Below are 15,843 nucleotides of genomic sequence, written 5' to 3'. Positions count from 1 at the left end.
GTGATCCAGCCCTTAGGAAGTCTCAATCCAGAGATAAGAAAGAAAGGCATGAAGTGCGGGAGAGTCAGAAGGAACGTAGAATGAGAATGTGCTCCAAGCCCATCTACACACACACACACACACACACACACACACACACACACAGAAAGGTGGTCCAAGCTGAAGTTAGCCACGCTGTGAGCCAGTAGACGCCTTGGAAGTTTTGCCTGCGAGGGCTGAGGATGCCAAGCTCTGCAGCAAAGGGAGGACTCTGAGAATGTCCCTGGTTGTCGCTAGAGAAGGTCTGGGCAGGGAGGACCTCGGTGCTGGACTGGGCCTTGAGGACACTCGGGTCCCGAGGAGGCGGGCCGTCCTGCGGGGGCAGCTGCCGTGTGTCCCCGAAGCCCGCGGGCCTGGGTCAAGGGCTCGCCCTTCCATCAGACAGGCCTTAAAGCCCGCAGGGCTCCCCCTGACCAGACCAAGGATGAGCCTGGCAGCGCCACTCTGCCCTTGCCCACATTTTGGAGAAAGTTCGGGGATCCGTAGCATGTGTCTAGTTTCCCACGTAGAACGCCTGGAGGACTGCATGCGTTCCTCCGCCCCCAAGGCCTACCCATGCGCTCTGTCCCTCCAGGTCCTTGGCATCCATCTCAACAAGTGGAGACTTGACCGCAAGCTGGGTGTCTGCGTGCTGGCCCTCTACGCCGTCTTCCTGTGCTTCTCCATCATGATAGAGTTTAACGTCTTCACCTTCGTCAACTTGCCCATGTGCCGGGAAGACGATTAAAGCCCAGCTGCTGCCCCCCCCCCCCCGGGAGCGGTTCTGGACTCTCTGGCGCCGGGGTCCCCTCTCTCTCCCCCTCCCCCACCGTGAGTCTCTCCTGCCTCGGTAGCCACTGTCTGCTCTTCCACATGCTGGAAGGAAGAGCCATCGTGGTCTTTGTCTGGTCACGAGCCAGGCCACTGGGCGTCCTCCTCCTCCTCGGAGTGCTGCCCTCCCCGCACGAGGCAAGGGTCAGGGGCCGCTGTCCGAGCCGCTTGGCAGACCCCTGCGCTGGCAGCCCGGCCACAGGGACGTGGTGTGCGCCTCGTCTCTCTCAGACACTTTAGTGAGGAACTTCTGTGTGCAATGTGTCCTTCTGTCACCCGGTGGCCTCAGAAGGGAGGTGGCCGGGAGAACACGCGGTCCCCTGGGGCGAGTGCAAAAATCGGAATGTTGTTCTCAACTGTCACCTCTAGGCCAGAGGGTGTGAGTCCCTTCGGCCTCATGTGCTCCTCAGACCCTCCGACCTCTGCCGGGAGCACTCACAGTTCGGAGGGGGGCAAGGCCTCACCCTGCTGAGGGTTTGGGGGGCCCCAAGGGCAAACATTCCACCCCTTTCTCTGGAAAAAATCAGAAGAATGGCGAGAGTGTCTCACAGCCGAAAGGAGAAACCCGGGTGAATTTTCTTGTCACTTTGAGGCATTCAGAGAATGAGCAATGAAATATTAAAAATAAAATGTCCTATAGATCATCATACTTGAAAAAAATATCATTCCATACAAAAAGGCCACGCTAGGGGCCAAACAGGAAACACTGCCTGGAAAACGAATCCTAGGTGTATCGTGTTGCATGGACACAAAGACGTTTGGTTTGGAATATAGAAAAGCGTGAAAGACATCTACCTGGGTGCTAATTCAGAGACACAGCGGAGACGGTAGTTTACAGCCATACATTCCAGACCTTCCGTGTGATGCACAGCGTCCGTGCGGGGTTGTCGCCCGTTTGTTAAATGCTCTCCTCTCATAAGCCACCCTGTTGCAAGACCCAATTGTCTCTGTGCCCAGCAAATTTCATAGCCTGGTGAACTGCAACGAGTGTGCACACGTCATGGGTACGAACGAGGAGCGAGATTTCCTGAAAAACAAAGAATTGCTCTCTGTTCCCAGGAGGCAAGCATGAAAACCATAACTTGGCATTTTTAGAGCTGAGTTTCTTGAGCCTGAGAGTTGGCTGCCCGTGAAGGGCCAAGGATGGGAGGCGGAGTCACCAAGAGATAGAAAAAATATTAAACAATTTTCACCTGCTTCGTAGCTCTCAAATCTGTATTAAAAAGATTCATGAACACCAACCATCCGTGGTTTCTAAAAAGAAAGCACAATTCATTTTATATAGAGGGTTTTTTTTCTTATTTTTTTAATATTTCTGTTGCAAAAGTCTATCGGATTTGATGCACTTTAATAACTGGGGTATTTTGCACAGAAGAATGTATGGAAACTGCCCTGGATAGGGTGAGGAAAGAAGGTTTTTAGCGATTTGCCAATAATCAGTCGTGGGTGAAGAGCTGAAATGCAATAGCCGATTCCTTCCTGAAACCCCAAGGTTGTGACCTGAGGTGGAATTCATGGCTGTGCTTGCTAAGGCCTCCGGAATCTCAGAAGGAGGAAGAGCTCGCGTGCTCGCGTCTGTGTCTTTTCAGGGAGCGTGAGCCTAAGACAGGAGGGAACGCAGTCACCAGGCTTCTGTTCGGGGTCCGCATCAGTGTTCATAGCTACACCACGCTAAGGGTCCTCTTTTGTTTCTCTACCTAGATTGGGCTCAGTGAGACGTCTTCAAGTTGAGGCCAAAGGTGATTTTCCTAAGAAATTAGCTAAGTAGGACGCCAGGGAACCAGTAAGATCATCGGTATAAACTTGGCATGCCCAGGATTTCAGAGCCCCCCTAGGACCTCTCAGCATGGCTCACCTGGTCCCTTTAGTCCTATAGACTCATCCGGGCTTCAAAGTATGTCCATCTCGACCTCAATTCTCAGAATTGCCCTTTGATGTAAGTAGGGATGATTCTCCCCGTTTAACAGAAAATGTAGTCTTAGGAGGGATCAGGTGACGTTAGATCAATTGTCAGTAAGGAGCAGAACAGGGGCCAAGCTCCCAGTCATCACTCCTCTCTGGGTGGCCAGGGGTTGGCCATCCTTGGTGGGGGGCGGGTGGTGGCATAGCTTTGCCCTTGTGGTGGGTTCTCATTGTTTAAGTTAAAACTTTAGCAAATATTTAATTGACTCCTGGTGCCCCGGCTCGAATCCTAACAGCAGTCCCTCTCTAGTGCCCCTGTTTTTTTTTCCTGGTAAAGACCAGAAGATTTTTTATCTACAAGGCACCAGCGAAGTCCGTGCTGGTGTCCACGTCTCTGAATCCTTGCATAGCTTTTCGAGAACACATCCTAATTACCTGCCTCTCCCTCAGGAGAGTCCATCTGAGATGATACACTATCCTACAGTTGCAGTTCGAGACTAAAGAAAATAGTGTTTCTAGTACTTAGAGCACTGCTGCTGGCTACTTCTCTTTTGACTAATGTGCCAATGTAACTTCTTTAAAGGACCTATGTATTTATTGTACCTAGGAAACTATATATACACTGTAGGTGAATAATCCTCTTTTTTAACTATTTTTCCATCACAAGTTTAAAGAATTGCTTGATTAATTAGGCCTTCATTTAAAAATAATGCTTTTAACACTATACAGGATTCCGTCCTTTATTTTATTCCCAAAGCTAATTAGCATGGGGTAATTACTCTGCTTCAAAAATAGGCAATAAAAATAAATAAATTTAGCTCTTCTGTTGGGGAGCAGAAAAGAGAAAATGAACCATTGCACTGAGATGGAGAACGACTGTAGAATCGGGAGCAGATGGTTCCTGTCCGTTTCTAGTTTGGAATTCGCTCTTACCAGCTCAAGCACGGACAGGGTTGTTAGGTGTGTGGCGTCTTGAAAGCCTGACCCTGGAGGAAGGTTCTGAGTCAGCTGGGGGAAAGACGAATGGTGAAGGACACCTAGGGCAGGGCAGGGCAGAGTCGTCATCCTTCCCGTCACCTGCAGTCTGCTGGTCTCTGAATCTCGCCCAGGTGCACAGACCTCGCTGCTCATCGCCCCTCCCCCTACCCCCACCTGTTCGGGCTCTGTCTTGCTTCTGCATGTCCCCTGCTTTTACAGACCCAAGCAGTTGATAAGGCAGAACCCTCCCGGAGCCAGGTTAAGCCAGTTGGGGGGACATGCACATCACTTTAAGGCGGTCCTGTAGACCCCAACCAAAGACCCCTTCCTGGGCTGCCCAGGGGTCTAGGTCCCCAAGGAAGAAGAGATCCCCCTCTTCCCTTTTGACGAGGAGTCGCAAGCCTGACCCATCAGCAGGAGCCCAGCAGTCAGGGAATGCCGGACTCCACGCACAGCCTGGGAATCTGGGAAGTGAGCGCAGCTCCTTGCCTGAAGCCCTTCCGTCCTCCTGACATTTCTCCCGCCAGAGCCCTAGAGCCCCGCCTTCTCCTTAAGGTGGGGGTGGACAGAGTGAGATGGACTGGGAGAGGGTCAGTTCTGTACCCCCTGGGGGGGGGAAGTGGGGAAGAACCCCAGCATCAGCGGCTGAAGCTGCTGCTTTGCCCTGCCCTCCTTCCCCTGCATATGAGATGGGCCAGTGGGGTTTAGACTCAGGAACGGTGCAGGTGCGGCCTGCCACTTTTGGGGACTTTCTCCTGTGGGTCCTCAGGAGGGAAGCAGAGACCCTGCAGCTGGGGCTGGTGCTCCTCAGTGGGTGTGGTGTTCTGATGGTGCCATGGCCCTGACCCTGAGTGGGCACCAAGGGCGGGGGTTGGCCCCTTCTCTTCCACCCCCACGCCCCCCTTTCCTTCCCTTGCAGGCCATGATTCTCCTTGACTGGAAAAGATGGCTGGCTTGCATATGTGACAGGCTCTCAACAAGAACTTGTAGCTTGACTACACCAGGAACTTTCCTGTTAGGGTGAAAATCTTTAGGCAATTGTTCCTACGCTCCGTGATTTAAATATCCCCAGGTCTGATGCCCTCTGAACATGATCTTTCTCCCCTTGGGGCAGTTAGCAGATGTGTCCAGGGCACCTGAGATGGTTCACATCTTGGCAGCTTTGTTGCCACGTTGTGCTCATAGAAACTTCCAGAAATGTCTGAATATGCTCTCTGGGCAGCTCTTGGGTGGCAGGAAATCCATCATCTCCCCCCACCCCCAAAGTGCTGCCTCCTTAACCCATACGTCTCTATGTGGATTCACCCAGAGTGGCTGGACACCCCCACCAGGTGTGGACAAGTACTTTCCAGCTCTTTTGGTTGCTGTAGCTGATTATCTGAGCCCCTCAAGCATGGAGGCTCCCTCTGGACCTTCTCAAAGCACAGAGAAGGGGCCCCTCCAGCACTGGGTAAACCTTCCCATTGCATCAGTCATGTGGGCGGTAGAACAAGGGGGTCTTTCCATGGATCCATCCCTACAAGGCAGAGAGCTGGAGAAAACGTTCCCACAAGGGCACAGACCACAGGGGCACGGATTTTTTAAAAGACATTTACGTTGTTGTATTTGCTTCTTAATGAGAAGTATCAGACCAGGAGACTAGCTTTGTGTCAGGCCATCCCTCAAGGCTAGCAGCCGACGGGAGAACACCCAGCCCGTCACAAGGCTACCCAACCTCAAGGAGCCGGGTGTCCGCATAAAATCGGGAGAAGAAGCACTTTTCTCCCATTCTGCCCCCTGGCTGGAGCTGCTTTTTCCATCGCACCAAGGAAGCCAGCTGGCTGGTATTAGAGCTTTGACAGTTTATGGAGGTTTTTTTTAATTCTAATTTTTCAATGACAAATGGCACCCTGGTTCCGTTTGTCTCTGCTAAATCCTCACACACTGCCAGGGGCCGATGGCCCTGCTTTGTGTCATGTTTTATCTTCGTGTTTCCAGGGTTTTCCCTCGCCTCGTACAGGTGTGCATGTCCTGGGCTCAGGGGCAGGTGTCCTCCACACGCTTCGCAGCAGGGGCTGAAAACAAGGTCCCTTCCAGTCTGTGGCCTGAACACCCTGAGACAGACCTAGGGGCTGAAAGTGCCCCCCGCACCCCCGTGAAGGTCAAGCCCTTGGTTGTGTAGCTTTATCCATCGTTAGATTCGTGCCTCTGGGATTGGTTGCTCCTTGGTTAAAAGCCTGAAGACAGATTTGGGCATAATCCACACCTATTCCCACTGTTGCCAGAGTTTAAACAGTTGCTTTTTATGCAACATGTTGGTTGGGACTTTTCCATGGTCCAGGCCAATAAAACCCTTAATGCTGGAGAAGATGCGTACCCTCCCTACCCCACCACTGGAAAACAATTTTTTTAAGCGATCGAAAGAAAGTATGGGCCGTTTGGGGTTTCTAGTTGCGTGGTCTGGTACGATCAGCCTTTGTGCATAAAAGGAGGGTCCCGGACAACAGCACCCTCCCTGCTCCCACTCCAGAATTCCCAAGATAGGAATTCCCAATTATCCAGATGGACTGTCTCCTTTAACAGAAGGAGCAAGGCCTTTCCTCACACTGAAAATGACTGGGATATGAGCCAGGCAGCTCTGTTTTTCCAAATCAAATGTTCTAGTGGGGTTTTTTGTTTTGTTTTCTGGCCACTGGGGCATCCCTGTCCTCACCTCCAGTGGTGCCCTTCTGAGCTATAGAATGCTTCCTGGCACTTCCTACACATGGTTCAGACCACGGATATTTGGGGACCCAGCAGACAGAGCTGTGGCTGAGCCTCTGGGGGTCAGCTCTTGGGGACCTTAGTCTGGGAGGCCAGATGTCCAATTCAGAGCAAGGTGCCCTCTGCATGTGTCTCTTGGCCAGCAGCTGCCAGCCAGGAGTAGTTGTTGGGTGAGCACAAAGAGAGCCTTGAAGACCTAAAAAGGAGAGAGGGCTGCCTGCCGGATGGGGCCGGGCCTGTGGGCAGAGGCAGGAGCTGCCAAGAAAAGGGCCAGGCAAGGAGAGGCTGGGCACATCCCAGATGCCCAAGAGGCAGGCTGGGCACAGTTGCCACAGTACCATGGGATTTTCCTAGGGTCCAGCCATGTCTCTACCAAACAGCAGGTAGATACAATCAAGGGGCTCTTTTATGCCACTTGAGTTTAACCCCCAAGACATTTCTGGCATGCTGGGCTGAATGTCACCATCCTTGTTCATTCTAACAGGCAAAGCAGGAGCGATGAGTTGAAAAGTTGTAAATAATAAATATATTTATCTCACTATTTATTTTTTCAATAACTGTGACCTCCCGCACTGTGAATGCTCTGTGATATAAGATTCTTAGTTTAATGAAACTGTCATTAAATTTGAATGAATTGATATTATTGGTTACTAAACACTGGCATGAGTTTATTTTTATTGTGAAGAAAAAATCTAGAGTAAATATCAACTAAATATAAGAAATCTAGCAGTCAGTATTGTAATTCAATATATCAAAATCTGTACACCGTCAATAAAATAAATGAGCACAAGTTGTCTTTCCCAATATAGAGCTTCCATCCACATTTTAATAAACACATACATATTTGTATTTTTTGGAAGGATTATTTACATTGGAATAACAACCACTTAAAAGCATTTCTATTTGCATATCGAAAAAAACTTCAAAAAGTATGAGGGTTGGACCTTTTTAATTGTAAAGTTTGGTAATGAATAAAAACAAGGCAGAAATTTTGTGACTTATCTTGGCTAGCACGAATGAGTCCAGAATGACCCCAACCACTTCCTCCGTCATCAGCAGGGCCATCCTGATGGGCAAGGGACCCATGCAGTCACAAAGGGCCTCACACTCAGAAGGGCCCCAGGCTTGGTTGTCACCATTTTGGATTTCTTAATGATTTTTTTGAAAAAGGGGCCCCACATTTCATTTTTGCACTGGGCCCTGCAAATTTTGTTTTTTTAATTTAAATTCAATTAGCCAACATATAGTACATCATTAGTTTGAGACGCAGTGTTCAGTAATTACTTATTGTTCATGTGGAATAGGTTAGGCCAGCAGCTCCCGTGTTATGACAAATTGAGATTAGGAGGAGAGGTCCTGGTTAATCATTCTACAAATTTCCTGAGACCCAGCTGCCTCGGGGGCCACCACAAACTTAACGCCCATGAATCACCTGGGCGTCTTGTCAAAAAGCAGATTCTAGCTCAGTAGGCAGGGGATGGAGCCAAAGATGCCACATTTCTAGCAAGTTCCCAGGTGATCTACTTTGAGAAGTGATGAGACAGACCAGTCCTACTCAGAGTATGACCAGGGCACCTGGGCAGGTTACGGACCATTACCGATCTGCAACAAGACGAGAACAGAAACAGACTATGAATATTTATGGCAATAGGATGGATAATGTTATGCCCCTGCTTTTTCATTGCATTTTTCTATTTACTTTATAAAATATCCACATCCACAATGAATTAAAATTAAAAAATATGTTTTAAAATTCTTTCCCATGGGTAGAAATTCTACTTTAAAAGAGAGACAGAAACCCCTCTTGTTTTAACTCTTTCTTGTTGAAAGTTGATCCATGAGTGTCTTGGTGATTCCAGCCCAATAATCTCAGTGGGTCGTGCAGCCCACGAGTCCCTCAGCCTGTCTGGTGCTTCATGACTTAGAAAGCCAGTGAAATACCGCCAGGTGTTGCCTCCATGTCACAGGTGGGGAAACGAGGTACAGGGAGCACCCCTGTTGTGCACGGGGACTGAGCTACTCACCAGGAGAGCTGGCTTAGAAGCCAAGTCCCCTTCCACTGCGGCTACCCACACTAGGCCAGGTAGCAGGTGTTGGGCCAAATCTGTCCACTCCTGGGGGCCCGCCTCCTAGTTGATTTCAAAACTTGGGCTCTGTCAACCTGCTTTTGATGTTTTCTAGAAGTGGCTCCTGGCAATTCCAAGTTCACCTGTGGGCCTGGTGCAGGTGGCCTGATGGTCCACTGATGTGGCCTTTGCTAACTGGTGTCCACCAGGCAGTGCAGAGGGGAGGCGTAGATTCTGATCTCTCTCCGTCCCCACGAAAGGCGCTCTCTTCTGAGACCCTGCTTCCCTTCGCTATCTCCGAGGTCTCACACCCCACCCTCTGCCCTGGATGTGTCATCAGACCACGATATCCCTGGGCTGTCCTTCTGCTCAATCATTTTGCAGGTTTGAATACTGTGGATTTTGTCCTTCCTGATAAACGAATTCACTCCTTTGGTTCTCCAATGTCTTTATTTCTGCAAATCTCTTCTCCTGGCTTCTCCTCCACCTGTTCCTTGAATGAAGGTGTTTGCCGGCATTCCATGCTGGAGCCTCTCTTTCTTCTGTGCAGTGGTTCTCAAGCCTGGCTGTCCACTGGAGTCATCTCACGAGCTTCAAAACACACAGCTGCCCAGGGCCGCACACCACAGGCGATCAAGCTGGCCCGGGCAGCAGGGTTTTAGAAGCTCCCAGGCGATTCTAATGTGCAACCAAGGTCAGACACCATTGATCCCGCTCAGCCTTCCCAGATGCAGTGAGGATAACCCCCTCCACAGCTGTCCCCCAAAGCGCCAGCCCCAAGGCACTCAGTCCCTCCAGAGCCCCTCACCTGCACTTCTAACCTCCCATTGGACTCTTCAGCCTCCCAAGTGCCTCAAAGTCAGCGTGGTCAAAAATAACCCAATTTTTTAAAGTGGGTAAGGGTTCACAGCAGCTTTATTCAAAAGAGCCAAAAACTTGAAACGGCTCCAATGTCCATCAATAGGCGGATGGAATAAAGGAGAATAACGTATAAAGGAAGAAATGCTGAGATTATCCATAGCAGGGAAAAAAGAACCTTAAGCAAATATTGAACTCCAGGAAATGACACGCAGGCTAAAGAGTTTGGGGATGAAGGGTCCTGATGGCTGCACCTTACTTCGAAACGCTCTGAAAGCATAAGGTCGATGCACGGGTGGCCGATGGGTGTTAAAGCGAGTTCGGTCAAGGGCTAAAGGCAGGTCAATGGTGGGTATGTGCGTGTCCACCGTATGCTTTTTGGACTTTTCTGTATATTTGGAATTTTTCGTAATAAATTGTTAGGAGAAAAAAGCCAAGCTCCTTCTGCCACCCCAATCACTTTCCTGCTCTGCCCATCTCAGAGGTCCTACTATCTCGCCGGTCATTGGCTGCAAAGGTCAGATCCTCCCAACACCCCCAGTGCTGGACACAGTGACCAGGCTTCTCGTTGCCTCCTTTGCAGTCAGTCTTACGACCTCTCACTCCCCTATGGCCCCTGGCCAGACCTTCCAGTTGGTCCCTACGTCTGCACTCTCCCTCTCTTCCCACCCCAGCCTCCTTCGCCCAGCAGCCAGAGGAGCTTCTAAAGCAGGAACCAGATTTGTCCCTCTCCTGCTTGGAAACATTCAGTGACCCCCAGTTGCCTCAATGGGCCACTTCAGACCTTCCACGACCATCGTCATCTCCCCCTTTATCTGCCTGTCCTCATGCTGTTTCCCCTACTAGAAAGAGTTCCCCCAGCGCTTTCCTGCAGCAGAGGAAACTTCACTTCTGCCTTCAAGGCCTTCCTAGACAATTATACATTTGGAATTTTCTAGAATAGTCTCAATTTGAGATATACTCACTCACGGCCCCCACCAACTATAGAGGGGCACCAAGTTGGGGATGTCTAAACTTGATCTCTCAGGTGGGCCCTTGAAGCGAAAAAGAGCACATTTTGTCATTCATTGATTTATTCAACAGACACATGTTGACGAAGGCCTGCTCTGTGCCAAGCATCAAGCCAACTGCTGGTTGCAGAGATGGGAGGCCCACCTCCAACCAGTGCAGGGAGCCCCCAAGTTCTGGGCGGGAGTGAGCTCAGGGGGCAGGAGCCCAGAGAAGGGCACCCAGTCATACTGGCAGGCAGAGAAGACAGAACTCACGCGGCGGCTCAGTGGACGACGGGAGTCAGGAGCGGTGACGGCAAACAGCATACACACAAGGCATGAACCACGCATAAGGGGTCACATTTGAATCACACCAAAGAGTTCCGATTTGAAAAGAGGTGATGAGGAAGGAAAAAATACGACTTGGAGATATTCAAATATGCCCAAGTAACTCAAGCTGGAAATGCGTGGGGCCCATGAGAGGCAGACCAATGCACCCCCCGCCCCCCGCCAAAGAAGTCCACATACCAGCGCCCAGGACCCGTGCATCTGGCACCTTCTGTGGCACAGGGGACTTTGCAGAGTGACGATGTTAAGGGTCCTGAGATGGGAGACTCTCCTGGACTGTCCAGATGGCCCTGATATATTCACGAGGGTCCTCATCAGAGGGAGGCAGGAAGGTGACAGGGAAGCAGGGATGTGATGATAGAAGCAGAGGTCAGAGGGATGTGGGGCCACGAGCCAGGGAATTCCAGCAGCCTCCAGAAGGTGAAGAAGACAGGACACATTTTCCCCTCGGGCCTCCAGAAGGAAAATGGGCTGCTGAGGCCTTGATTTTTGGCCCACCGAGACCCATTTTGGATTTCTGAGCTCCAGGACTGCAGGCTAATACAGCTGAGGTGTTCGAAGCCGCTAGCCTTGCGGTCATTTGTTCCAGCAGCCGTAGGAAGCCCGTGCAAAGCCTGAGTGACACAAGGAGGGGAGGTCGAGGGAGGCTGAGTCCGCCAGGGCCCCTGGGGGTCAGGCAGTGGGGGAGCCACTGAAGGCTGCCCGACAGGACAGAGGCTGCTTTGCTTTCCAATCTCTGAACTCTCTCTGCAGATGGAGAAGCGCTGGCCCAGGGGCGTGGTGGCGAGGCTGGAACAGGAGCCATTGACCAGGAGTCCGAAACCCAGAGAAGAAGTGAAGGACACTGGTGAAGCTCGGCGAGGGGGGGCTGGGGGGGTTGGCTAAGCACAGGTGCTTGTTGCTCACTGCGTGATCTGTGGGCCCATGTCATCCACAGGCCCCTGAAACTTATTATCAAGAGAAAGGAAAAAGTCGGAGAGGAGGCAGGAAGCATGGGGAGGAGGAGGTGGGAGTCTGGGCGTTGGCTCAGTGACTTAGCCTCTCAGACAACGGCCCCTCCTCTGCCACGCTAGAGAGGCAAAGCCTATCCCACAGGGCTATTGCGCCCACTGTGTGAGACGGTGGGTCCCACCCTGCACCCAGCGCCTCCAGTCCAGCCCCGACCCAGGAAAGGCAGCGGGTAGCGCAGGCGGGACAGACACCTTGCTCTTCGCGGGAACCCTCCATCCAGAGCTGCTCCCCCACGGCTCTCTCTGCAGGAGGGCACACACTTGACCTCGTGCAGATGGAACACGGGCTCGGGAGAGCTGAGGATTTGGGGGTCTTCGGTTAGGACATCAGAACCAAGCCTGCAGGACAGGAATCACGGCCCCCCTGCCCCCCCGCCCCCTCACAGCGGGGAGATGACCTGCTTGCCTGAGGTTCATCCCTGGGACCAGGGAGCGGTGGGAAGAGGACAGGGAGAGGGAGGGTGTCAAGCTGCCTTCTTGGGGATCTCTGCCCTGGGAGGGAGAGCACCTGAGATAAAAGCTATGGGAAGCCAAGAGGGCCAAGGGCTTTTGTGACGGCCTCTCTCTGGACGAGCTTTGGTCAGGCTCCTCTGAATTCTCTTCTCCTCAAGGCGCGGACCTTTGGGGCTCCATGTTTGTCTCCACCTTGTCCAATTTTAGGAGGACTCCCGCTAAGTCAGTCTAGCCAGAACCCCACCTCCTCCACACGGGTCACCCCCTACCTGTGAGCGGGCTCCTTGTTCCCCACCAACCCCAGGTGGTGTTGACTGCCCTGGCCTGCAAGAACTCTATTAGGTCAGTCTAGCCAGAAACCCTGGTGCCCTTGATGTGTCCTCTCAGTAGTTTTCCACCCACTGACCCCACCCTGCTCCTTGGATGTAAATCCCCATGTTTTCTTGCTGTTTTCAGATTCAGGCGCAATCTCTCTCTCCCACTGCCGTGATCCCTGCACCCATGGCGATGACCCTCCTTGAATAAAGTCTGCCTTGTTCTTTAGCAAGGGTCATGAATAATTTTTTCTTTAAAGCTTGCCCAAAAAAAAAAAAAAAAAAAAAAGCTTGCCACACTCCACCCTTGGGGCCGCTGGTCCACGCCAGCCGGGCCAGCCTGCGGGGTCCAAGGGCGAGCAGCACCTGCACATGGGGCTGACCCGGGCGTCTAGGCCAGGGAGCTGGACCCAACAGAGGCTGAGGGGTCGGAGAGCCACCGAGGCTCCCTGCGAAGCTGAGCCAACCAGAGTGCTGGGACCAAGCTGGGACCGTCCAGCGTGGCACTGAAAGCCCCGTGTCCTGGGAAAGCCATCAGGCTGCGGCAAACTATGATATGGGTCACCCTCCATCACCCGTGCGGTCGTGAGCCCACGCTTAGAGGGTCCCACACGTGGAAGGGTCTTGTGCTTGCTTTCATGTTCTGCTATTGCTGCCTTGAAATCGGCAATCCTTTTTGAGCAAGGGATCACAGATTTTCATTTTGCAGAAATCTCGTAGCCTGCCCTGCCCTGGGCCAAGATCCCTGTGAGTACCATGGCCTGCAGGGTCAGCATCTAAGGCTTCCGTGGATGAGACCCTTGGGGAGCACAGATGCTACTCCTTCCTTTCTGGTCCCCAACATCACCTTGTCTCAGGTGGCATTAATTCCTGGCAGCTGAATTGAACCCCAAGTTCCCCAAACACACCTCTTGGCACCCCCGGCAGGGGCAGGGCCCATGGTGGAAGGCACTGTAGAGCCCACGGAGCTGGGCATCTGGTGTGCTTTTATATAAAACCAATAAAGGAAAAAAATTTTAGAAAACAACAAAAAGATACACCAATGGAGGGAAACTGACATTTGTCACAAGCCTACGAAGCAGACACTGTCAGCCACTTTCCATATCATCTCCACAAGCAGAGGTGAGATAGGTATGCCTCCACTTATCTTTCAAAAGAGGAAACTTGGGCCCAGAGAGGCTAAGAAACGTGTCCAAGGCCACACAGCAGGCAAGAGTGGAGCTTCCCCAGGAATCACGTGGTGTGGTTTGAAGCAGCCAGAGCATCGTCATGTCCCACCCCCACCCCCAGGCACCCTCACAGCAACTCCAAGGAAGTGAGTCCATGTTTGGGAATGTTCTTACTTGAAGCCCCAAGAGACTCCTGTTCAGTGCCCCCACGTCTGTGGACTCTGACCCGGGATGGCAGCAGAGGCCCAGGCTGGGACTGGAAGACCAGTGTTGGGTTAGATTTCCTTCCAAAGTGACCAGCCTGTTGCCGCCGCATGACTTTCCCTGGGTTTTCTCCCAGGCTTGAGGACACCACACTTGAGTTTCGGAGGAACTGAGTATGCCCTAAAGGGAGAAGTGAGATAGAAATAAATCACGACCTTACCGCCAAGTAGTTAAGGAACATCTTTTTTTGCCAAGCACACTCTACAAAGACGTGGAAGATACAGGCCTTGTCCGTGAGACAAAAGACAAACAAGGGAGATTAGTAATTATCAACAATTACAGCACCCCTCGATATGGGCACTTCAGCTTGCTTAGGCCGCGACTCATTTTTCCCTCTTCACTGTCTTGAGAGGTAAATAGGGTCCTCCCTCCAGGCCTAGACTCATACAGTCACCTCCCCTGAGATGCCCTTTCTTTATTGCTACCTATTGAAATCCTACTCCAGAAGAATGCCAAAGACCAGTAGCTTGAACAGGATAGGATTGTATTGTCTCTCACGTAGAAGAAGACAAAGGTACTCAGTCCAGACGGGTCTAGCACTCCAATGTGGCAGAAAACCCAGCCTCCTCTGTTTTTGCCCTGTCTTCCTTAGCATATAGCCTCATAGCACAGAATGGCTGCCTACCTTCATCTTGACTACAACCTCATGCGAGATCCCAAGTCAGACCCAACCAGTGAGGCTGCTCCAGAGTTCCTGAGTCATGGAAACCATAAGATTATTAAAAACAAGCAAACAAAAAAGTGTTTATTGTGTGTTTAAAGTTGTTAAATTTGGGGTAATTTTTTATACATCAGTGGATAGGTAATATACTCCATACACAGGTTTTATCTCATTTATTCAACTGTCCTGAACCCCTAATCTGGGACCACATGGATAAATCAGACATGGTTAAAGATTCCCTACCCGAAGACGAGGAGTTCCCAGGGGAGGGGGAGGAAATCATGTTATACGTGTCCTCACCCTTGGAGCTCTCTCCCCACCTCGATGCACAGGGTCGCAGTACTTGGCGCACAGTAGGAGCTCCCCTTCCCAGAGAACAGCCTCAGCCTCCTGACTTGCTTCTGGTAGTTGAGCCAACTCAGATCTGATGAGCTGCTAATGGTCAATCATCTGGCCTCTTGTCAAAAATGTGGATTTGTTTCCCACAAGTCACTGTTTTAAAGGCTTTCCATTCCTGCTCTCCAGGTGCTGCCAAGAGGGACATGATAACACGGCAACTGAGTCTCTTCAGAGCCAGCTGCCCTCCCCCCACCTGCAGCCACGTGAAGGCTGAGTCCTTCCAGACCCACCGAGGCCACCTCCTCCTCGAGGCCTTCCTGGTCACCCATCCCTTGGGGGGAGGGAGCAAAGAAGATGATCTCGAAAAATGATTCCCTCGTGCAGAATCTTTAGGAACCATATTGTTAGAGCAACTTGAACAATAATACTTATAATTCATGGCCTTGTTCTCTCACATAATAACATATATAATGCTCTACGATAAATTCCACACAGCCAATGGATTCTCATAGAACGTTTGCTCTAATTTTTGCCAAACTCTGGTATCTCTAACCAACCTATTGTTGCAGCTGATGAACAATAAGAATGCGGGAAAGTATCGCATTTTTGTTTACACTAATAGGTACAACCAAAGCGAAACAATAAAGACATAAGTCAGAACTTCACTCGCTTATCGATGGCATGAATAACTTCTCTGCAGAATCAAACAATAGCTTTTGAAAACTGGAAGAATGTTTGCTTAATATTTTGTGCTTTTCACAACATAATGACGAAAAATATGACACACTTGAAAGCCGCATTTTCGAAGTATAACTGACACACAATAATGGTGTGTTGAAGTGTAAAATTTGATGTTGTTATGTATGTAAATATCCATGATACTTCCACCACAACCAAAATA

General features: G+C 50.9%; 1 protein-coding gene across 2 annotated transcripts in view; it reads left to right on the top strand.

Moving 5' to 3' along the window:
- Positions 1–766, top strand: part of SLC24A4 (solute carrier family 24 member 4) — a 168,099-nt gene extending 167,333 nt beyond the window's left edge. For both annotated transcript variants that reach the window (XM_044390051.3, XM_044390050.3), the window contains exon 17: positions 614–766. In XM_044390051.3, the coding sequence (XP_044245986.1) occupies positions 614–766 (153 nt within the window). The remainder of the gene's footprint in view (positions 1–613) is intronic.
- The last annotated feature ends 15,077 nt before the right edge of the window (positions 767–15,843 follow it).

This window comes from Ursus arctos, unplaced genomic scaffold (genome assembly GCF_023065955.2).
Source record: "Ursus arctos isolate Adak ecotype North America unplaced genomic scaffold, UrsArc2.0 scaffold_25, whole genome shotgun sequence".
NCBI lineage: Eukaryota > Metazoa > Chordata > Mammalia > Carnivora > Ursidae > Ursus > Ursus arctos.
This window is presented reverse-complemented; position numbering and strand designations above follow the sequence as displayed.